A 25997-nucleotide genomic window follows, 5' to 3' on the forward strand; every position below is an offset into this window, starting at 1 on the left:
CGGTTCAGTCTCCATCATGCGTTGGAACAGTGAGGAGCATGCTTTTGCCGTTGAGGCCTACTTTTCAAGCGGATCTGGATTGGCCCCTTGTGATTTTTTTCTATGGTTTTTTTTTTAAATCCCGTGTTTATGTGAACCGTCCAAGGACCTACAAGATTTGAAGACCAACATGCAGGAAGAAATTGCCAACATAACGCCTGCTATGCTGGCAAGAGTCATGACAAACGCCAGAAATCGGTTTACTCAGTGTATGGAGAATGGAGAATGGGGGACATCACCTACCTAATTTGATCTTCAAAACTACGTAAAACAAAATTTTAGGTATATGCCTACATTATATATATATAAAAAAACTCTGATTCATACAATGGGTTTTATTAAGTTTTGAAAAAAGAAAGCCATGCTGCCTCACCCTGTACTTTCAAATCAAGGACAGATTTTTCCCCCAAAATTTTGTTACATAGTGTAATATGAAGTAATAGAAAAAAGGGATGTCTCGGTCATCTGGAGGAGATGAAAACCTCGCGCTCCTGCTTTTAGATCTTAGCAATGTTCGTTAAGGACAGGGAAAATATACACAGAAATATATATATAGAAAGATTGTGAAACCAGGTGAACACTAGTGCATCAATATCCTAAATTATGGTTGGAATACTTCCAAAGAGTTCATGGGACTTCCTCCCTCCCTAAAGAGATCAGGCAAACACCTACCTTATCCACCTTCCGTAAGGATTTAAAAATCTGGATGGTCCGTTGTGCCTTTGATTAGGTAGTTCACTAGAGAATTAGTTCGACCTTATTTATGTTCCTGCACTTTAGTTTTACCCACCCACCTCTGATTCTCAACACTTTATGGCCAGAGGTATTCCCTCTAGTTTGATATACCTGAACTTTTGCACTTTCCCCCCAGCTCTACATAGGAATTCATTGCACTTACTTGAGCCTGGACCCAGTTCTGATTCTGTTTCAACCATTATATTGTTTTTATGATGTTTTATGATGTTGTTGTAGTTGTAACTGTGATATGTTTCTATTTGACTGATTTTAATACTGTTATTTTATCTGTGATTTTGGGCTTCTCCCCATGTAGGCCGCCATGAGTCCCCTTGGGGAGATGGTGGCAGGGTATAAAAAAAAAGTTACTGGTTATTAGTTATGGGCCAAATTACCACCCTCAGGGCCTACACATATCTTGATATAATAACCATAAACGTAACTTTCAAACTGCTAATTACCTAAAAATGCAAATACCAAAACATCTCAGGGAGGTATTCACTCGAGCCAGATTTGATCAGCTCGAGACAATGGTTAGATACGGGAGATTTAACAGCATCCCTTATAATGAACGGAGTTGTATCTGCGGGGCACCTGAAATTGAGGATATGGCACACATATTGTTTGATTGCAAATTGTATCAAAAGGTGAGAGACTTCCACCTTGGTCCATATATCAAACGGACAATGTATTGGGATTCTCACATCAGAACAACATATTTTATGTGTGGCCAAGACCCAAAAATAACGTATAAAACAGCTCTGTACTTAAGCAAAACAATACGTCTGAGAACCACATATGTAGGGCTGATTGGGGTAAATTGTAGGGGTGATAATGAAATATGATGTATATACTCAGGTTGATCAGTTTATCAGTTTTATCATGTCTTATCATATGTATTTACTGTATTATTAGAAGTGTCTTATTTTAACTTTCTACGTGGAGTGTGATCAGGTCTTGTCAGGCCTTGTTGTTCTGTTTCTTATTGTGATATGGCCTAAGGGCTAATCAATAAACTATTCTGTTCTGTTCTGATATAATAACCATAGGTTTGGCCAGTACTCACAATTTTTATTCCTGGTTTTGGTGTCCCAGTTGAAGGAGTCAGGAGTTGCTTTGCTATGGCTTCCCTTTGGGTCTCATTGGCTGCGCTCAATATTGTGCGAGACCCATCTTCATTGATGATCATGGAAGCACCAGGATGCTGATTGGGACCATTGATAACAGCCTGCCTCAACTCCTGGACATTCCAGGGAGTTACAGGTTGAGGATAGGTCAATTTGGTAGCAAACACCTGCAAGAAAGAAAACACCAAAATCAAAGTACTATATATACTTGAGTATAAGCCTAGTTTTTCAGCCCCCTTTTTAGGCTTAAAAAGTTCCCCTTGGCTTATACTAGAATCAAGGTTATTTATTACTTTATTTTGTTATTAGTTATGTTTTAATTGCACTGACACTGTTTGATAATTGTACCATGTAAACCGCATTGAGTCGCCTGTTAAGGGCTGAAAAATGCGGTATAGAAATAAAGCCAATAAATAATAATAAATAATATCATTTTATTACATGAATTATTTAAATATATTTATTATTATTATTATATTTACAATATTTTACTCTACAGTATTATTATTTTATTACATTTATTATTTTACTCTATTTATTATTAGTATTATTATTTATTTACTCTTTATTATTGTTACATTTGTTATTTTACTTTATTTTGATTGTTACTGCATTTATAATTTTACTCCGTTATTACTGTTATTACATTTCCATTATTTTACTCTATGATGATGATGATGATGATGATGATTATCCTGACACAAAAACACAGTATGACACAGCAAATGAGGTATATATGCTGGATTTCATTATTATTATTATTATTATTATTATTATTTTATTCTATTATTATTGGAGGGATACATAAGCACACTTACACTGAAGATTAGAATAATGATTTAATCAGAGCTGGACAGTCTTATCTTAAATTACAGTTTTATGTAAATATTCAAAAACATTTAACCTATTGATGCCTCAATTAATGTAATTTTATTGATATCTAATTTTATTTTGAAATTTACCAATAACTGCTGCATTTCCCACCCTCGGCATATACTCAAGGCAATAAGTTTTCCCAGTTTTTTGTGGTAAAATTAGGTGCCTCGGCTTATAATTGGGTCAGCTTATACTCGAGTATATATGGTAAACACTTTCTTTGCATTTAACCCCTCACATCACAAAGTACCACCATTTCCTATCATCAGCCAATTTTACTACATTTACCCAGAATATATCCGTTTTACTAGAAAAAGAGAAAAATATTTAAAACACTGATCAATTTAAATTTAAATATTAAATTTAAATATTTAAAACACTGATCAATTTGTTATATTCAGATTAGTATAACAGTTGTCAAAACCTTTCCTTTGAACTATGTGGCAATGACAGCAATTAAAAATCTACTTGATTGAGGATCTAGATCAGCCAGTTAATCTGCACATAGTTCCAGGAAACATTCATGAAACCAACATAGTATGTCACAAAAAAAATGTCATGAATTATATTGGTTATTTCTGAAAGTGCAACCAATTTATTTATTTATTATTTATTATTAACTGCATTTCTATACCGCTTTTCTCACCCCTGGGGGGACTCAAAACAGTTTACAACATAATAAATGGCAAACTCAATGCTTCACATATCTACAAAAATATCACATATCCAAATCAATAACATATAACTGTAGAAAATAACCATCAAAACTATAAAAACATCAAACATATACACAAACATATTATTGCTGCAATATTATTGCTGCAATTCAGGCACAGATGTCTGGAAAACTCTTTATTTCATTACTATGCGGTACACAGAAGTGCATACCTTGCTATTTGGTTTCCTCAAGCAGATTTTATGCAAGGAGATTATGACTAAATGCAGGTCTATTAAATCACACATTCGTAACCTAACTGCTAGTATTTCTACATGATGAGAATACACTGGGTTCTGATTTCCACATGTTAGTGTCAACATCTACTGAACAAAGGATTATAAAGATACCAAATCAAATGCTTCCAAACATATACTGTCACAGACCCGTTCTTACCATAGGAATGCCAATTTCATTGGTTCGAATGTACATATCGGGGCAAATGACAGACCGAGCAGCATAATCCACGCGCTTTCCCATCATATGCTTACGGAACAAGCCATCTTTTTTCTCCAGAAACTTATGTTTCCCAAAAATAAAACAAGGACAATCATTTGAGAAAAACATGTCAATTTACTATTTGAAATATTTTTGTTTTCAACAAGGAAGTGCACAGAAATGTTCTTCACTTATACATACCATAAGTGCAATTATGTCTGAAGACACTCAGAAACTACAACTAGCTAAGACCATTTCATGTTCAAAGTACTGATGCTGACCAAAACTGTACATACTGCTTCTCTATTTAATTTCAGAGTATTTAACAAATCACAACTTCAGACAGTCCCCGAGTTACAAACAACTCCTAGTTACAAACTGATTATTTTTTTTGTGCCAGGAGCAACTTGAGAAGCTGTAAATCGCTTCTGGTGTGAGAGAATTGGCTGTCTACAAGAACGTTGATCAGGAGACGCCCAGAAGTTTTGATGTTTTAACCATCCTTGTGGGAGGCTCTACATGGGGTTGCCCTTGAAGACTGTTCGGAAACTTCAACTGGTCCAGTGAGCAGCAGCCAGAGTACTCACCGAAGCGTCATACAGGGAGCACACCACCCCCTTGCTACGTCAGCTCCACTGGCTGCCGGTTCAGTTCCGAGCACAATTCAAGGTGCTGGTTTTGACCTACAAAACCCTATACAGTTCCGGTCCAGTGTATCTGTCCGAATGTATCTCCTTCTACGTCCCACCCCGGAGTCTGAGATCATCTGGGGAGGCCCTGCTCTCGACCCCACCGCTATCACAAGTGAGGCTGGTGGGGACGAGGAGCAGGGCCTTCTCGGTGATGGCCCCCCACCTGTGGAACTCACTCCCGGGAGAAATTAGGACATCAACATCCCTCCTCTCCTTCAGGAGGAAAGTAAAGACGTGGTTGTGGGACCAGGCCTTTAGGCAATCTGACAACTAGATAAGGACAATCAAACGACTAGCACTGACAGGACTGACAATGTGGAATTGGAATTTGGACTATGAGATAGCGAACGCTGACCGTCTGTGAGGAGTAATTGGGTTTGTATTGTTTTATTGGTTTTATCGGTTTTAGGGTTGTAATGCAGGAATTGTTGTTTAACTGTTCAACTGTTTAATTGATGTTATTTTGTTTTACTACTGTTATGTGATGCTGGCATCAAATTGTGCCTTTGTAAGCCACCCTGACTCCCCTCCGGGGTGAGAAGGGAGGGGTAGAAGAAACCGAAATAAATAAATAAATAAATAAATAAATTTTCTCATGTCCCTATATGGGAAGCTGGAACTGACAGAGGGAGCTCATCCGCACTCTCCCCAGATTCGAACCTCTGACCTGTTGGTCTTCAGTCTTGCCGGCACAAGGGTTTAGCCCATTGTGCCACCAGGGGCTCCTATAAACTGTGATGAGACAACAAAAAGTGAGTGGAAATCTACCCCTAGGAAGGGAAATCCACTCTTATAAGTTACTAGCGGTCGCCTGCCACGCGTTGCTGTGGCCCAGTCTAGTGAACTGGAAAATAAACTAATGAAAGTGTGGGTTTCTAATATATGTAATTTCTCTATGCTTGTGGGTAAACAGTATTGTTTCTTTGTCAGTGTTGATGTGGAGACTGTCTGATTTGCCTACTCTGGAATATGCAACATATAATTGTCCATCTTTAGGGGTCTCTTTCAAATCTATGATAATATATCTGTGCGTGTTTGAATCATATATATCTATCTATATTTATGACTGGATGACTCTTTGTCAGGAGGGCTTTGACTACATTTTCTTACCCTGGTGAAGAGAGTTGGACTGGATGGCCTTAGTATTTTCTCTTGGTCATGGGGGTTCTGTGTAGGAAATTTGCCCCAATTCTGTCGTTGGTGGGGTTCAGAATGCTCTTTGATTGTAGGTGACTACAATTAAAGTAACTACAAATCCAAAATGTCAAGTTCTATTTCCCCAAACTCCATCTATGTTCATATTTGGGCATATGGAATATTTGTGCCAAGTTTGGTCCAGATCCATCGTTGTTTGAGTCCACAGTGCATTGGATGTAGGTGAACTACAACTCCCAAACTCAAGGTCAATGCCCACCAAACCCTTCTAGTGTTTTCTGTTGGTCATGGGAGTCCTGTATGCCACGTTTGGTTCAATTCCATAATTGGTGAAGTTCAGAATGCTCTTTGATTGTAGGTGAACTATAAATCCCAGCAACTACAACTCCCAAATGACAAAATCAATTCTTTTTGAGTGAAGGACATACATTGGGTTGTTACGTGTATGCTGTCCAAATTTGGTGTCAATTCACCCACTGCTTTTTGAGTTCTGTTAATCTCATTTATTTATATAGATAAGGAAAAGGTATCTCCCCTGAAGCGTTATTTTTTTTGCTCGTTATACTTATATGCCTTTTCTGACTTAGATACAAATTCGACTTAAGAACAAAGGTATGGAATCTACCTTGTTTGTAACGCGGGGACTACCTGTACTTAAGAAATACTTTTCCAGCTCTTACCTGACGCACGCCAGGGTATTTCTCTGTTATCACCTTATCCATGTCACTATCAAACACAATATTTACACGGCTCTGCAGACGAATCCAGATTGTGTAAAGCTTATCTGCAATAGTCTGTCCTGGGATGGTTTGTAGAAAGCTGCGGTCCAGAGGCTCTGAGGTCTGTTCTGTTTCCTGTGGAATATCAAATGAAGTCTCAGCAGAAGATACAGTGGGGGTCCTGGTTTCACTGAAGACATATAGAAACACCTTAAAAGTTATGGTTCAGTGATGAATTTAAAATGAGAAAAAGAGCTAAAGGGCTTGGGGAGAAGGACACACCCAGGGACTCTATTGTCCCAAACTTAGAAAGTGTTCCTTCTTTCTCAAAAGTACATGTGGCTGGGGAAAGGGGGGAACAGGCCTGAACCCAACGTTTAAAATACTGACTTGTTTACAAAATGACTTCATTTTGAAGACAGCCCACTATAATGTAGTTCACTGCACTAGCAGCCCTTTAATCGGCCCCCCTCTAACCTGCGGCCTATCCCCAGGTACATCTGTGACAGGCAACCAGTTTCCTCCCCTCCTACTCTGGTGTTAGTGAATGCTAGGTCCATAAGGAACAAAACTGCTACCATCAGGGACTTTCTTAATGATCAGGGAGCTGACCTAGTGTGTATTACAGAAACTTGGATCCAAGAGGGGGATGAGATCCTACTCCAGGAAATAACATCTCCAGGTTATGCAATCACTCACCAGAAGCGGACTGGGAGGCGGGGGGTGGGGTGAGGTGGCTATGCTCGCCCGAGAAAGTTTTTCTCTTAGGGCAGTTCCTGTGCCGAGCATCTCTGGCATTGGAAGTGTTGGCCTGGTGTGGGATTCCTGTGAGAGCATAGCCTTTCTGCTGGTGTACCGTGCGCCCAGCGCACCAGCGGACAGCCTATCCCAGCTGCTTGAGACTGTGTCGGAGTGGTCCCTGAGGTTCCCCAGACTTATCATCTTGGGGGATTTCAATATCCACGCTGATGCAGACTCTTGTTCATTAGCGGCTGTGGACCTAGTGTCTACCATGGAGACACTAGGACTCTCCCTCTGTACTACTGGGCACACGCATCGGGCGGGGCACACGTTAGATTTGATTTTCAGCGCAGGAATTCAAGTGACCCAAGCCTCCACAATAGAGGTTCCATGGTCGGATCACTGCGCCCTGAGAGTCCGGTTGGAGCATGCCTACCCACGCTACAAGGGCGCCGAGCCAATTTGGGCTCGCCCAAGGAGACTTATGGAACCCAGTAGGTTCCGGAATGCTCTGAGGGATCTGGAGCCAGCGACTCGATCGATGTGCAGGTGGACACATGGAACATCAGGCTATCCAATGCACTTGACGAGATCGCCCCTAGACGCCCTCTCAGACCCCGCCGAAATCGGTCTCCTTGGTTTACCGAGGAACTTCGACTGATGAAGCGGGAAAAGAGACAGCTGGAGGGCGTGTGGCGAGAACTCTGTGACGGAGCATCGAGATCAGCTTATGAGGCATTCAGGGAATCCTATGAGCATGCTATCACTGAGGCAAAGCGAGTATATTATTCTTCTTTGATAGCGTCTGCTAGCTCACGCCCGGCAAAATTGTTCAAAATAATTCGATCTCTAACGACGGTTCCTACCGTCCCAAAAAGTGGTAATCAGGCCCCTCCAGCCGAGGTTTTTCAGAGCTATTTTGCAGACAAGATCTCGCTACTTCGCCGGGACCTCCCCGCCACAATTGATACAGTGAGAGAACTTGAGACCCCGTGGCCACTTGCTGGGCCCATCCTCGAAAGGTTCATCCCGCTGGATGCAGGGACTGTCGATAGGCTCATAGCTGCAGCTAGACCGACCACTTGCTCCCTCGATCCGTGTCCCTCTTGGTTGGTGAAATCCTGCTTGGAGGGATTACGTGACCCTCTGTTGAAGATCATAAACAGCTCCCTTGAGCAAGGAGTCTTTCCAGAGGGTTTAAAAGAGGCGGTGGTCTCTCCTTTGCTGAAGAAACCAGATTTAGATCCCTCGGTTCCCTCCAGTTACCGCCCAGTTTCAAATCTCTTGCTCCTGGGCAAGGTGATTGAGAGGGCAGCAGTGGAGCAGTTGCAGGAATTCCTAGACGACACAGCCGGACTAGATCCCTTCCAATCCGGCTTCCGTGCGGGGCACGGGACAGAGACTGTACTGGTCTCCATCACGGATCACCTTCGATGCCAGCTTGACCAGGGCGGGTCAGCGCTGCTTGTGCTATTGGATCTCACAGCAGCATTTGACACAGTCGACCACAATCTCTTGACCCACTGCCTTGCTGTTGCTGGAATCAGGGGGACAGCTTTAAACTGGCTGTCCTCCTTTCTTCACAACCGTGGACAGCGAGTGGAGAGGGGAGGCCTGGTCTCTGAGAAGTCCCCTCTATCTTGTGGGGTTCCTCAGGGGGCCATTCTCTCCCCTCTGTTGTTTAACATTTATATGCGACCACTTGCTCAGCTGGTTCGAGGTTTTGGGCTTGAGTGTTATCAGTATGCCGATGACACTCAGCTGGTGCTGAAGATGGAAGGCCGACCGGACTCTGTACCCGATTGTTTCCATCAGTGCCTCGAGGCCGTTACTGGATGGCTGCGTGCCAGCAGGTTGAGGGTGAATCCAGCAAAGACGGAGATCCTATGGCTGGGTGGACCGGGCAGTGGGGACATCCATCTGCCCACCCTGGATGGCGAGGTGTTACGCCCATCATCATTGGTAAAGAGTCTGGGAGTCCTTTTGGACCCTCTGCTGACAATGGAGGCCCAGGTCTCCGCCGTGAGCAGAACCGCCTTCTTTCACCTGCGGCAGGCTAGACGGCTGGCCCCCTACCTGTCCAGGGACGACCTAGCTACAGTGATCCAGGCCACGGTCATCTCAAGACTGGACTACTGTAACGCCCTCTACATTGGCCTCCCTCTGTCGGTGATTTGGAAGCTCAAGTTGGTACAAAACGCAGCTGCTCGGCTTCTTGCGGGAATTCCGATGAGATGCCACATAACACCAATCTTACTACAGCTGCATTGGTTCCCAATTGAGCACCGGATCACTTTCAAAGTGATGGTACTCACCTTTAAGGCCTTGCATGGTCTGGGGCCAATGTATCTGAGGGATCGTCTCACCCCCTACCAACCCCAGAGATCCCTCCGTTCTGAGGACCAAGATCTATTGGAAGTCTCCAGTGTCAAGACCTTGCGTCTAACGGCAACCAGACGCAGAGCCTTTACAGCAGTGGCACCATCAGTCTGGAATGCTCTGCCACCTGAAGTTCGTGCCCTGCGGGACTTACCCGCTTTCCGCAGGGCATGTAAGACATACCTGTTCCAACAGGCTTTTAATGTTTGATACTGTTGTTTTTAAATTGCTTTTAAACTTTGTTAGATTTTAGCTATTCTTGTAAGCTGCTCCGAGCCCCAGGGGAGTGACGGCATATAAGTTTAAATAATAAATAAATAAATAAAATAATGTGGTGCTCAGCAGGAAAACAGAATAAGTTATTTAAAAATGTGATTGCACTCTCTCATTGGCAGAGGAAAAAAAAGGCAATAGACTATGGTTCCCCTATGAACCATCTAGGACAGTGGTTCTCAACCTGGGGTCCCCAGATGTTTTTGGCCTTCATCTCCCAGAAATCATAACAGCTGGTAAACTGGCTGGGATTTCTGGGAGTTGTAGGCCAAAACACCTGGGGACCCACAGGTTGAGAACCACTGATCTAGGAGGTTAAGATCATCTTGGGAGGCCCTGTTCTCGGTCCCACCTTCATCGGAAGTGCGGTTGGTAGGCATAAGACAGGGCCTTCTCAGTGGTGGCTCCTCGGTTGTGGAACTCCCTTCCTGCGATATTAGGACAGCCACCTATCTCCTGGTGTTTAGAAAGAGAGTCAAAGCCAGGTTCTGGGAGCAGGCACTTGAAAGATAGAGCACCACAGGAATATTCATTATGGAAACAAGTATTGACCACGGAATGACAGACTCTGACTTTGTATGATGTAATTGATTGATTGTATTTTAAACTATGATTATTAAAAATATGTTTAATTTTAATTTATGCTTTTAACTGATGTTTGTACATTTTTAAGCACCGTGGTGGTGCGATTGTAAGTTTCCTTGAGTCCCCCTCGGGGTGAAGAAAAGTGGGGTATAAATAAAGTAAGTAAATAAATAAGTAATTGCAAGCATCTTCTTAGTACTCCACTGTGAGCTCTCACTATGTTGAAAGAACAACAGTACTATTGCTTGGAAATCAGGGATTGCCTGAAGGCCTTTCAGCTGCTCTTTCTCCATCTTCATGGGAATAGAGATACCCAAAGAGGATGGAGACAGGTTGCTCAATTTTCTTTATTTCAGTTATATCCTACTTTTCCTCCAACATGCTCAAGGCAATATATAGTTTTCTTCCACTTAGTTTATCATCACAACCACTGTGTGACAGGTATAGTCAAACTAACTGGCCTTTAGTGACTTTCATGGCTGAGTAGGAACTTTAAACTGGATCTTCCAAGTCCAACACTTGAAACCAATATACAACACTGCCCTCCAAGGATCATACAAGGGAAAGACTTTATGTACTTGTAAATGTTAAAACAAACAGCAGTAAAAAGGCTCCTGGATATAAAGTAGGAGAAAAAATATTATATTGATAGCAAAACTACAAAAATCGGTGCTTGGCCGCTGTGTCGGTCTGGATGAGGGTGAACAGATTGAAACTAAATCCAGACAAGACAGAGGTACTCCTGGTTAGTCGAAAGGCCGAACAGGGGATAGGGTTACAGTCTGTGTTAGATGGGGTTATACTCCCCCTGAAGACATAGGTTCGCAGTTTGGGGGTGATCCTGGACTCATCGCTGAGCCTGGAACCCCAAGTCTCGGCGGTAGTCGGGAGAGCTTTTGCACAATTAAAACTTGTGCACCAGCTGCGCCTGTTCCTTGAGAAGTCTGACTTGGCCACAGTGGTCCATGCTCTTGTTACATCCAGAATAGACTACTGCAATGCACTCTACATGGGGCTGCCTTTGAAGACTGCCTGGAAACTTCAACTAGTCCAAAGGTCAGCAGCCAGTTTCTCAGGGACGTACAGGGAACATACAAATCCTTTGTTACGCCAATTCCACTACCTACCGATCAGCTTCCGAGCACAATTCAAAGTGCTGGTTTTAACCTTTAAAGCTCTAAATGGTTCCGGCCCTGACTACCTGTCCAAACGTATCTCCTGCCACAAACCATCATGAAGTTTAAGATCTTCAGGAGAGGCTCTGCTCTCGATCCCACCACTATCGTAAACACGGTTGATGGGGATGAGATACAGGGCCTTCTCAGCAGTGGCCTCCCGTCTATGGAACACCCTCCCTGAAGATATCAGATTGGCCACCTCCCTCTTGTCTTTCAGAAGGAAAATCAAGACCTGGTTATGGGACCAAGCGTTTGATCAGTGAGCAGCAAGTGGAAGAACTTATGGCAATGAATTGACTCAGACTGGTTTTTGGATATCGATTTTAATGGATGCGTATTAATTAATTGTTTTAATTGTTGTTTTAATTTTTAATATTTTGATTGTACTGTGGTTGTTTTTATGATGCTAGCCTCGTATGATGCTTTTGTTAGGCCGCCCTGAGTCCCCCTTCGGGAGGAGAAGGGCGGGGTATAAATATAGGAAATAAATTAATAAATTAATAAACAAAACTGACAAAAGAGAAGCTGGAAATCCACTTTTAAAACTAATGTATGTGTATTTTGCTAGTTTTAGAGTTATATGTAGAGTAGAGATGTTAAATAATAATTGTCTAAGTATGTGCATGTTTATGCACTAATGTATCATTACTTTTCTTTTTGTGTGTTTTTAATTGTCAAAAAATTTAATTAAAAACATTGGGGGGAGTATTTTTTTTTTACAACTGGGCCTTCTGGCTTAGAAGTACAACAAAAACAGCTTCACCTGGCTCTCTCTGAAATTAATGCTACAATACATAGGCCCCTTCTACAGTGCCATATAAAATCTACATTATCTTCTTTGAACTGGATTATATAGCAGTTTAGACTCATATAATCCAGTTCAAAGCAGATAATGTGGATTATAATCTGGATTCTATGGCAGTGTAGAAGGGTCCCCAGATGATTCATCCCATGCAGATAACATCACCACTGTTCAATGGTAATCTCCTTAAATATGGAGAAAACCTGCTAAGGCAACTGTGGCTCTTTGATTCTTTCCTTGCGCTATGAACAGAACTCACAAACACCATCTTGGCTTACAAACTGAAGTTCCACCCTGTGTTATATTTTTGGTCTTTAAACAAGTAGAGAAAGTGGATGCTTTTCCTGCTGGAAAAAGGGCTCATGAAACAAAATCTTACCTTCTTGAGATCTTCCATCTGACACTCTTCTTGAGCAATAATAGCCAGAACCTTCCGAGTCAGCTGAGCATCCTTCATGACAGCTTGAAGGTTCACTGTTTGACCATTTGCAAACATCTGGTCCCTCACACAACTCACAGGGCGGTACCTATGCAGAGCACACATTGATTATGCTGAGAAAAGCAGTAACTCTCTTTGTCACATTTGTTAAATCATTAAAACCTTTCAAGGTCATTTAGAATACAGTTGTCTTTCCACATTAACAGATTCTGCATCCATGGATTCAAACCCACTATAAATAAGATTGAAATGTTATATAAATAAAAATGTTCATTTGAGGGATTAACATAACTCAGAAATCACTGGACGAATTGACACAATTTTTTGACACAATACACCTAACACTCCGAGTGTTCATCACTCCTAAAAACACACACACACACAATCCAGCAGAACGGACTTAAAACCCCCAAAAGTACACCATGTATACATACACTCATATTCACATGCACACACACACACACACATATACCCAAGCACACACAAATATACACACAAATGCATATACATACTCACACATATATACATATACACACAAATGCACACATACATGTACACATATATACAGACAAATATGCATATAGACAAGCATGCACATGTACACAATATACATATACACATATAAACACACAAATATATACACACATATATACAGACAAATATGCATATAGACAAGCATGCACATGTACACAATATATATATACACATATAAACACACAAATATATATACACATCTACATATACACATATGCACACACATATATACACCCATATATATATAGAGAGAGAGAGAGACAGACAGACACACACACACACACAAATACACAAATATATACGCACATATAAACACATATATACACACACAGAACACATATATACAGACTGGGCTCAGCAACGTGTGATAGGGGTGGCTAATTGTGAAATAAAGTTCAGACACATTTCATTACCTCGCGGGAGGAACAACAATCTGGTCGAGGAAGAACATATCAGGATTGAAACTTGAATCACCAGCGATAGTCATACCGGAGAAAAGCTTAGACAAGAGAAATCCTGAAGAGAACAGAGAGCCATCAGAAAGTTTACTTAAGACAGAATCAAATTAAGTTCCAAGGAATTTAAAAAGGACAATCCAGTGACCCATAAATGTGTTTCTATATATCCATTAGTGATTTCATTGTGCATTTAAGGCTGCACTCCTAAGCAGCCAGTGACAAAATTTATATTCTCATAGTATGTTTTACAACGATTTATTAATATAGTTGCACTTCTAACAACACAATATATAATCTCAACCACAACCCGAGCAAATTCAACTCATAAGGCATTAATTCAATAAGGTGTTTTCTGGCTGACTTCTTAATCAAATGCACAAATCCCATCCATTTTAATTAAGCTTATTTGGGGAGACATTTCACTGGATTGGCCTCATGTTAGTTGATTTCCACTTCGCCACTCTCACAATTTGGCAGAGTCATGAGATATTGTGACATGATTCTGGATATAATATAATATAATAAAACTATATTTATATTCCGCTCTATCTCCCCAAAGGGCGGATATACGACACATTATTCCACTAGTAAGGTATATTTTAGAGTAAGGTGAATGAATTGTTTGGTTCTTCCCATCCTATAAAAACTAAATACCAGTGCCATGTATTTGGAATGGCAAATGGTATTTGGAACAGCAAATGTAGTGCCTCTCTGCTCAAATCTTACAATCTGTTCCTCCCACTACCCTCACAGGTATATACACTGATAATAGAGGAGACAGTCGTCTTAGGCCCCTTCTACATGCATATAATGCAGATAATTCACTTTATCTTCTTTGAACTGGATTATATGAGTCTACACTGCCATATAATGCAATTCAAAGCAGATGTGGATTTTATATCAAAGTGTAAGGTAGAAGGGGCCCAAGAAGGCTGTCTCTTGTATTATCACCATTAGCTCTTTTTTCTATTTTCTTTCCACTGCTGAACTGGATTATAAGAGTCTACACTAATATATAATCCAGTTCAAAGTAGATAATCTGGATTTTATATGGCAGTGTAGAATGGGCTTTAGAGTCTCTAGGGCCTCTTCCACACAGCTGAATATAATTTCCCACAATATCTGCTCTGAACTGGAATATATTTATTTTTTTACTAGCCATCCCCTGCCACGCGTTGCTGTGGCCGAGTCTGTGTATATGTATCTTTTGTGAGTATATATTTATGTATATGTGTGGTTTTGCACATGCACTGTAATTTATTTTTATTATTTGGCTTTTTAAGTTCCTTCCACAGTGTTTTTCATTATTTTTATGAATGATGGTCACTCGTTGGCCGGAGAGGTGTCTTGTGTTGAAATTTGGTGTCAATTCGCCTAGTGGTTTTTGAGTTATGTTAATCCCAGAAATGAACATTACATTTTTATTTATATAGATTTGCTATATTTATATACTGCCCCTCTCAGCCCGCAGGTGACTCGAGGCAGCAGGGTGGACTCAGATAATCCAATTCAGATAATCCAGTTCAAAGCAGGTATTGTGGGATTTTCTGCCTTGATATTCTGGGTTATGTGGCTGTGTGGAAGGGCCCTAGGTCCTCCAGCACAATTCTTCTAAAGAAACTTGACCATAGTCATCCTGAAGAACGAGAGATTATTAAAGAGGTATTCTCTCAGATAGAGGCCTACTCTATTCTTAACAAACTGAGGGCCTTTCCATACAACCCTTTATCAAGGCAGACGATCCCACAATATCTGCTTTGAACTGGGTTATCTGAGTCCACACTCAGAAAATGTGGGATCTTCTGAATTGATATAATGGGATATAGGGCTGTGTTGAAGGGCCGTGAGGCCCCTTCTACACAGCCGAATGAAAGCCCACATTATCTGCTTTGAACTGGAATATACAGCAGTGTGGACTCAGGTAACCCAGTTCAGAGAAGATATTTTGGGATTTTCTGCCTTGATATTCTGGGTTATATGGCTGTGTGGAAGGGCCCAGAGTCCATGGATTTGACCAAATACAACATACATCGTCAGGTGCAACATCACTAATGCAAAAGTTGGAGGGGTTGTTAAAAGGGGGTATAAATAACATTATTCATTACCATCATTTTTCCATAAAGCTTCAACATGTTGCTTGGCAGTCATAGGTGTCAAATAGCCTCGCTTTCCCAGGTGGGTTTCATCTACAACTAAAGAATTAAATTTTTGGAGAGATGAACAACAAAATCTGGATCAAGTCACTTGTGTAAAATTCTATACTAAAGAACTAAAAGGCTTGTTCAGTATCAGGAGCATGAAAGAAAAGCCAATTCCAGCACAATATTGCACACAACAGAGAAAGAAACACAGCATTGACAAAAAATGAATAGATATGTCACATAATTACATAATTGTCAGAATAGCATCAAGCTATTTTTAAATTAATAAAAAATTGCCAGGGCATAGTTGCGGCATACAACAAAGGTGTTCAATTCTTAGGTGTCTAAATGCACATTTTTTTCCCTCAGGGAAAACAGTAGGGCACATCATTGCCCAAAAATGAAAACGTAACTGGCCTGGGCTCATTTCACAACTATACTCAATTATAGTAGTAGGATCCGACTGAACAATTATGGCTTCATTTTATGAATTCCTAAAATTTGTAGAACGATGTGAATAAGGCTCATTCTCTCACACACAAAACTAAAAATCCTCAAGTTCCACAGGAGCAAGTATAGTATGAATAGACCTTGGAAATCTACTTCTGCTTTTGTTAAAACACTTCTGAGGCAAAAGAAAATGGAAGGGGCCTTACACCTTCTTTTGAAGAACTGTCACATCAAAATCAATATTTTTATCATAGGGCATCTCCATAAAGACTAAAAGTGACCTGTAGGCTATGTATTATTAACACTGCCGAGGCACACTGTCTACTAGAAATCAAAGAACTCATTATCAGATCAGTTGAAATCATAGTTGGCTCATACTCATTGGGGGATGCGTGGCTCGAGAGCAGCAGTATGTGTGAAAAAGATCTTGGGGTCATCATGGGCAACAAGTTAAACATGAGCCAACAATGTGATGCGGCGGCAAAAAAAGCCAATGGGATTTTGGCCTGCATCAATAGGAGTCTAGTGTCTAGATCCAAGGATTTATTTATTTATTTACTTATTTCTAATATTTTTACCCCGCCCTTCTCAACCCCCTGGGGTTGACTTCCAATTGGCAGCAATTCAATGCCTCAATATATACATAGTAAAAATAAACAATCAATAGTAAATAGTTAAAAACATTAAAACAATACAATTAAAATCTACTAAGAATTATCACTCTGGTGGCCATTTTTAGCCAAAAGCTGTGGTTGAATGCTCCATCAACTTATCCATAATCAGGGAAGTCATGCTACCCATGCTCTATTCTGCCTTGGTTAGACCACACCTGGAATATTGTGTCCAATTCTGGGCACCACAATTGAAGAGAGATATTGACAAGCTGGAATGTGTCCAGAGGAGGGCGACTAAAATGATCAAGGGTCTGGAGAACATGTCCTATGAGAAGCGGCTTAAAGAGTTGGGCATGTTTAGCCTGAAGAAGAGAAGGCTGAGAGGAGACATGATAGCCATGTATGTGAGAGGAAATCATAGGGAGGGAGCAAGCTTGTTTTCTGCTGTCCTGGAGACTAGGATGTGGAACAATGGTTTCAAATTACAAGAAAGGAGATTCCATCTGAACATCAGGAAGAACTTCCTGTGAGAACTGTTCAGCAGTGGAACTCTCTGCCCGGCGTGTGGTGGAGGCTCCTTATTTGGAGGCTTTTAAACAGAGGCTGGATGGCCATCTGTTGGGGTGCTTTGAATACGATTTTCCTGCTTCTTGGCAGGGGGTTGGATCAGCCAGCACGTCAACGGCTTAAATCAAGAAATAGTTTTCTTAGATCTATAGAGACACTCGCTGGAACACCTCAGCAAGCAAGAGTCCAAAAGTGGCAGGCTCAAACCCAGCACCTCAATCCGTGGGTGATACCAGATGAGAGACTCCCCCCTGGGCACACAGAAGACTGGACGACTTGGAAGGCGCTGAACAGACTGCGCTCTGGCACCACGAGATGCAGAGCCAATCTTAAGAAATGGGGCTACAAAGTGGAACCCACGACATGCGAGTGCAGAGAAGAGCAAACCACAGACCACCTGCTGCAATGCAACCTGAGCCCTGCTACATGCACAATGGAGGACCTTCTTGCGGCAACACCAGAGGCACTCCAAGTGGCCAGATACTGGTCAAAGGACATTTACTCAACTACCAAGTTTGCAAAATGTGTGGGTTTTTTTATCTGTTCGTTTGTTTTGTTCTGTTAGAAATGTAATACAATGGTATGGTTGCTGATGACATGATAAATAAATAGGGGGTTGGACTGGATGGCCCACGAGGTCTCTTCCAACTCTATGATTCTATGAATGAATGGCAACCAACAGCCCTGTCACCATTTTTCAGAATGGTATAATAATAATAATAATAATAATAATAATAATAATAATAATAAAACCTTTATTTATACCCCACTAACATCTCTCGAAGGACTCGGTGCGGCTTACAAGAGGCCAAGGCCAAATACATCAGTGAAACAACAACATAACAAATACAACAATCAATAAACTCATAAAAACAAAGCAATAAACACAAACCAATAACAATAAACATTACACAATAACATCACAACACAATTTAAAAACTATGGCCGGGCCAAATGTAGTGGTTAAAAGTTTTTTAAAATGCTGGACATTACCAGGTGAAATGGGTAGGTTTTTGGCAATAGGTGCAATGTGCAGACAATCTTAAATCTCTAGTAAAGTGCATGTGGGACATGATGCTTGGAGTTTCCTATTCTGGGAAGGCACACTGGAACAACCACGTCTTCAAGCTCTTCCTAAAGATAACAGCACAGAACTGGGCAAAATCTGACTTCGGCCCCTTCCACACAACTGTATAAAACACCACATTATCTGCTTTGAACTACTTTATATGGCAGTGAGGACGCAGATAATCCAATTCAAAGCAGACATTTTGAATTATCTTCCTTGATATTCTGGGTTATATGGATGTGTGGAAGGGCCCTGATTTCTGACCTTGTAATAATCAAATACACTATTTGGGCAATATTTTGCATATTTTATTTGGCTATGTGGCCGGGGCTGGGAGAAGACTAGCTTGCATAAAAATAAAAGATAGCAGAGTGTTTCACAAGCCCTTAGCATATTGGTTCAAAACTCCCCAGGAGTTTTGGCTTACAACTCCCAGAAATCCCAGCCAGTTTACCAGCTGTTAGGAATTCTGGGAGTTGAAGGCCAAAACATATGTGGAGCTACAGGTTGAGAACCACTGCTTTAACATATGACACCAGGTTTTCTGTGGTTTAATGTGGCATAATGTTTATTGGTGTGAAGTTTCTGTAAGATATCAGTAGAACATACATACTTGCTGCTTCTTCCACTATTTTCTTTTTGCCCGATTTCTGGATTATGACACTACAGTTTGTCACAGTGAGTTTGCTATTATGTTCTTTTCGGACAAGTGATCTTCCAGCTCTTGAAGACAGTAAAGGAGGAAAAGACAAAACCATTATTAATCCTCAATTTTCTCCTGTGGCACCCCAGATTTAGAGGCCTGTTTGGTGCCAATGCATATCAATGAAACTTTATAATCTGACTCCTTAATCAATGCTTTTGAAATCTAATCATTTTGTCCAAATCTGTTTGAAATCATTCTAATTTGTTTAACATGTTTTTAACAAATTTCAATGGTTATACTATTGAATTTTTTCTAAATTTTATTTTATACTGTAAAGCTATTTTGTAAATAAAGCGAAGCAATCAATTCACTTGAATCCAGTGTTTCTCAACCTTCCTAATGTCGCGACCCCTTAATACAGTTCCTCATGTTGTGGTGACCCCCAATCATACAATTAATTCTGTGGCTATTTCATAACTCTAATTTTGCTACCGTTATCAATCGTAATATAAATATCTGATATGCAGGATGCATTTTCATTCACTGGGGGGGGGGGGGGGGATTGATTTTGTCATTTGGGAGTTGTAGTTGCTGGGATTTATAGTTCACCTACAATCAAAGAACTCCACCGACGATGGAACCGAACCAAACTTGGCAAACAGAACTCCCATGACCATCAGAAAATACTGGAAGGGTTTGGTGAGGATTGACCTTGAGTTTTGGAGTTGTAGTTCACCGACATCCAGAGAGGACTGTGGACTCAAACAATGATTGCTCTGGACCAAACTCTACACCAGTGTTTCTCAACCTGGGGGTCGGGACCCCTGAGGGGGTCGCGAAGGCGTGTCAGAGGGGTCACCAAAGACCATCAGAAAACAGTATTTTCTGATGGTCATGGGGATTCCATGTGGGAAGTTTGAGCCAATTCTATCGTTGGTGGAGTTCAGAATGTTCTTTGATTGTAGTGAACTATAAATCCCAGCAACTACAACTCCCAAAAGTCAAAGTCTATTTTCCCCAAGCTCCACCAGTATTCACATTTGCGCATATTGAGTATTTGTGCCAGATCCACCATTGCATGAGTCCACAGTGCTCTCTGGATATAGGTGAACTACAACTCCCAAACTCAAGGTCAATACCCACCAAACCCTTCCAGTGTTTTCTGTTAGTCATGGGAGTTCTGTGTGGCAAATTAGGCTCAAATCCATCACTGGTGGAGTTCAGAATGCTCTTTGATTATAGGGGAACTATAAATCCCGGCAACTACAACTCCCAAATTACAAAATCAATCCTCCCCCGACCTCACTAGCATTTACATGTGGGTGCATTGGGTATTTGTGCCCAGTTTGGTCCAGTGAATGAAAATACATCTTGCATATCTGATATTTACATTATGATTTATAACAGTAGTAACATGACTGTTATGAAGTAGCAACGAAAACAATATTATGGTTGGGGGTCACCAAAACATGAGGGATTGTACTAAGGGGTCGCGGCATAAGTAAGTTGGAGAACCACTGCTCTACACTAATATTCAATATGCCCAAATGTGTACACTGGTGGAGTTTGGGGAAAACAGACCTTGACATTTGGGAGTTGTAATTGCTGAAATTTCTAGTTCACCTACAATCAAAAAGTTTTCTGAACCCCACTAACAACAGAATTGGACCAAACTTCTCACGCAGAACCCCCATGACTAACAGAAAATACTGTTTTTGATGGTCTTTGGTGACCCCTCTGACGCCCCCTTGCGACCCCTCCAGGGGTCCCAACCCCCAGGTTGAGAAACACTGCTTTAATCAATTCCAAAAAGTGAACAAAATTGTAACAGTATATCAGGCTTGGATTTGGATAAATAAAGGGAGATAATTTCTATAAAATGGCATGGTTATACTCACTTGCAATTTGGACATTTCTTTGAACTCATGTGCGATTTCCAAAACTGGGAGATAAGTTTACTTCTACATTCACATACTGTTTTTACCTTTAAGGGGTGAGAGGTAAAAAAAGGTTACAGAAGTTTAAAAAGCTATGTATTAATCGAATTAATTGTAAACATCAATTCCGAAAGCAGTATTAATAAAACACAGACCTATAATTATATTTTAGAATGTATATTTTCATTTGAGAATGTAATTTGTTTGTATTCTTGCTATAAAAGATTTCCCCCCTCAAATTAAATCCCGATGACTGAAGGAAAGGAACATGTTGGGACATAATGTAAAACTGAATTACAAGGGGCACATATTTCTTAAGAAGGTAAAGAAAACTATTAGCAGTCCCACATACATGGGCAAAGAAAAGTACAAATGAGTCCATTACATTACCTAATTCTATAGCACTTTTTGACCGTTCTAACAAAATATTTGCTGACCTTATCTTTTAACATTCAGTTCACATTTTATATCCGCTGTCCAAAGAGCACAACTGTTAAAAGTCGGGACAACTCACATGGATGAAAATGCATTATCCAAAGGCATAGCCACATTACAAATATTACTTGAGTAAACTAAAATTAGCCACATAATATTTGCAATATCCTCTTTTTAAAATGAACTTATATATTGCTTTATGGCATGGTGCCTTTTCCAATTTTGCTAATGTTTTATGCCTGTCAAACCTTGATTCTCCAGTCAGGAAGAACAAAATGTTACAGTAAAAACATCTATAAATCTTTTTATACAGATTTCAACTGAGAACACTGCTTGGCTGATTACAACTATAAATCTGCATATCTATTGTTTCCTTGGTATCAGCCCAACATCCTAAATATACTTTGTTGGACTACATAGCAATCTTGAAGTCTAACTCAACATTCAAAAGATTGTGATTTGGAAAAACATTTCTGTATTTGAAAAAACATTGAATATTATTTTATATTTATTCTCTTTTTTTGGCTTGATTTTTTATTTACAGTATTTATATTCCGCCCATCTCACCCCAAAGGGGACTCAGGGTAAATTACAATACGCATATACACGGCAAACATTCAATGCCGTTTTTTAGACGTACAGGCAGACGGAGGTATTTTTGGCATTTCCACTTTGGCGCCCGGAGGTTATGCTCTATTCTGGCCACAGAGGGTGCTGTCACTTCATCCACTATGACACCAAGTCATTTCGATTGTTCCACCTTGTCTCCTGTGCTATACTAATAATATAATATAATATATTGTATATATAATATTTATAATATGTGAAGTCTCGGGCGGGGAGTGTGAAGTCTCAGCCTGTTTAATTCCCTGTTTGCCTATTGGACTGTTCCATTTGCCAAGTTTAGGGGAGAAGCTTAGGTTCCCCCTAGAGGCCGAGCTCAGTTGGTGCAGCCCATTCTGACTCAGAGCCAGAATGGGCTGGTGATAGAACTTCTTATGGCATTCTTTGTTGGTCATAGCTTGAAGTTAGTTAGCCTGATAGTGTCTGGTCTGGACTAGCAATTTGAACAGGCCATCCTTATCACATATTTGCCTTATAGATAGAGAGTTCATAGATAATACATGTTTCATAGAATAGTTATATTTGCCAAAGTTTATAGATTTTAGATTAGAATATATTTGCCCCAGAGTTTATAGTTTGTTACCTCAGAGTTTATATTTCACTGTTCTAACTCTATCAAATTTGTTACCTCAGATTTACACCTCTGTATACCTTGTTTTATTTCACCCTGTTTATTCAGTAAACTCAATTTGGTTAATTTAGTCTTGTCTGTAGAGTATCATTTTGGGGGGCATTAAAGTAATTTAGGGCATACCAATGGTCACTGGGAAAATAGCCAGACACATTTAGTTTTCTCATTAGATCTTCCTGGTGTGCCATTATATAATATTTTAACATAATGCAATATAATACTAATAATAATACTGCAATATTATAATTACATATTTTATATTACATGTAATATTCCTAATAATATTACAATATAATGGTATAGTACAATATAGTAATATATGATACTGATATTGTGCTAGGCTAATAATATAATATATTGTATATACATATATCTTGAAAGCTGCTCTGAGTCCCCTTTGGGGTGAGAAGGATGGCATATAAATGTTGGAAATAAATAAATAAAACTTGATTTTTGCATATTTTTGTCCACTGAATAAACAACAATGCCAGTTTGCCTAAAATAACTAGACCAGGGGTCCCCAAACTATGGCCCGGGGGCCGGATACAGCCCTCCAAGGTCATTTACCCAGCCCTCATTCAGGGTCAACTTCGGTCTGAAACAACTTGAAAGCATACAACAGCAACAACAATCCTATCTCATCAGCCAAAAGCAGGCCCACAAATATAAACAAATAAGTTTATATTTCTTTAAATTGTTCTCCATTTTAATTTTTGTGTTGTTTTTAAGTGTTTTTGCACTACCAATAAGATATGTGCAGTGTTTATAGGAATTCATTCTTTTTTTTTTCTTCAAATTATGATCCAGCCCTCCAACAGTTTGAGGGACTGTGACCTGGCCCTCTGTTTAAAAAGTTTGAGGACCCCTGAACTAGACTGTCATTATATCAAGTTACTATGGTCATGGACGGTGGATAACAAGTGATGTCTGTTTCTGATTTGTGAGAGCTTTTCAAAAGGCTACCATTTTTATGTTTTGTGCAATTTCAATAAAAGTTCACATTCATTTATTTATTTAAAACATTTATATTCCGCCCTTCTCACCACGAAGGGGACTCAAGGCGGAGCACAGCATATATACGACAAACATTCAATGTCAGGACAAGAATTCATATACGCATACATATATCTCAATATTAAAACACACAATTTACAACTGTCCTGGTCATCAGCGTCAAATCTAATTGGCCTGGTAATCTGCTTTATTGTCCTGTCCTGAAAGCTTGGGACAGGGCAATAAAGAGGTAATAGTGTTTATACTATTAATTATGTCAAAATAACCAGACACTATAAGGAAAACTCTGGTAGTATTTCAGATATGGAAATGCAAGCAAATTGCTCATTTCAATCCATGCAAATAGTACTATGTAAAAATGATTTCCTCACTTACAGGTGCACCTTGATCTCTAAACTGGTTATTGTGGAGCACTTCTTCTACATGCAAGCGTAATGCCTCTTCAAAGTCACCATCTGGATTATCTTCTAAAAACTGAAAGAACAATATAATTAGACACTTTCAGGAAGCTCCCAAAACAAACCAAGAGAAAGAAAACTCACCCTGCTCAGTACTGCTTCCAGATCATGGGCTGCTTGAAGCAGCCCTACCTCCAGAAGCTTCAGCTGGTTAAACAGCAAATGAATCACAGCGCGAGGACACGTCAGATGGCAGCAGTTCAGACAGGAACCTCGAATCAGAAGGAATAATTTCTGAAAAAGATAATAATGAGGTGAATCACTACAATGTTGAATGTCCTTTTCGTACTTTGAAACGACACATGTTCACACAATATATAAATACTAATGCTTTTACATTTGTGGGGCTTGTTTCCAAAAGACATCAAACCTACCTGAACAAATTTTTCAGGAATTGAAAAAAACAACAATGCTGAGAGTATGCAATAGAAGTAATCTCAGTCATTCTCTGTTCATGTTATCTTTTCAGGCCAAACATTATATTTACATGTGTCACAAAGATGCTGTGCAATTTCTTGGCAGTTCACCCATTTAAAATCTGATCCTAGAATGTGAACTGTCCCAGCACTCTAAAATATACATATCAATTTTAAACCCTGAATACTTCAAACCACTCTGCAAACAGAAATTGAAACTGAATTCTCAAATGTAGATCTAATTCTTCTGAGCACCGAGACCCAATGGGGAGGATGGACAGAAACAAAATTTGACCCATTACACAATTCATCCCCCCTCCTAGAAAGCTTAGAACAAGAGATTGTATAATGATTAAAGCCATTAAAATACTTACATCAAAAAAGAGAGGGTTATAAACAGTCAAGGGCAATTCTATGTGACCAAAGTGACCTGGGCAGCTGTTGAAATCCTGCATACATGTGGCACATACTTCTTTATTGTCAAGGGGTCCCAACGACAAGTCATACAGTCCATTTGGTGAAGGAGTGCCCGCATTGTCCAGAAACACTGGGTTGGTTATAGATTTCACGCTCAGTTTCCTAATATGAAAAGAAAATCAGAAAACATTTCGATGAAGCCATGTGACTGAGGAATTTGTGTAGCAGTGTCAAGACCAGTGGTTCTCAACCTTCCTAATGCCGCAACCCCTTAATACAGTTTCTCATTTGTGGTGACTCCCCACCATATAATTGTTTTCATTGCTACTTCACAACTGTAATTTTGCTCCTCTTATAAATTGTAATGTAAAAATCTGATATGCAGGATGTATTTTCATTCACTGGACTAAATTTGGCACAAACACCCGATATGCCCAAATTTGAAATCGGGATTGGGGAGGGGTATTGATTTTTGTCATTTGGGAGTTGCAGTTGCTGGGATTTATAGTTCACCTACAATCAAAGAGTATTCCGAACTCCACCAATGATGGCATTGAACTAAACTTGGCACACAGAACTTCCAGGACCAACAGAAAATACTAGAAAGGTTTGGTGGGCATTGACCTTAAGTTTTGGAGTTGTAGTTCACCTACATGTAAAGAGCACTGCGGACTCAAACAATAATGGATCTGG

At 40.2% G+C, this 25997-nt stretch overlaps 1 protein-coding gene across 1 annotated transcript in view; it reads right to left on the reverse strand.

Moving 5' to 3' along the window:
* The window catches only part of POLR1A (RNA polymerase I subunit A), a 67282-nt gene that overhangs the window by 37727 nt on the left and 3558 nt on the right, over positions 1-25997 (reverse strand). Inside the window, exons 2-12 of the mRNA XM_067470116.1 lie at positions 25262-25466; positions 24556-24705; positions 24389-24487; positions 21271-21356; positions 19340-19449; positions 15991-16077; positions 13841-13943; positions 12834-12981; positions 6458-6631; positions 3889-4011; positions 1841-2068 (exon numbers count right to left, since the gene is read on the reverse strand). Of these exons, the coding sequence (XP_067326217.1) occupies positions 1841-2068; positions 3889-4011; positions 6458-6631; positions 12834-12981; positions 13841-13943; positions 15991-16077; positions 19340-19449; positions 21271-21356; positions 24389-24487; positions 24556-24705; positions 25262-25466 (1513 nt within the window). The remainder of the gene's footprint in view (positions 1-1840; positions 2069-3888; positions 4012-6457; positions 6632-12833; positions 12982-13840; positions 13944-15990; positions 16078-19339; positions 19450-21270; positions 21357-24388; positions 24488-24555; positions 24706-25261; positions 25467-25997) is intronic.

Source organism: Anolis sagrei, chromosome 6 (genome assembly GCF_037176765.1).
Source record: "Anolis sagrei isolate rAnoSag1 chromosome 6, rAnoSag1.mat, whole genome shotgun sequence".
NCBI classification, from domain to species: Eukaryota; Metazoa; Chordata; class Lepidosauria; order Squamata; family Dactyloidae; genus Anolis; species Anolis sagrei.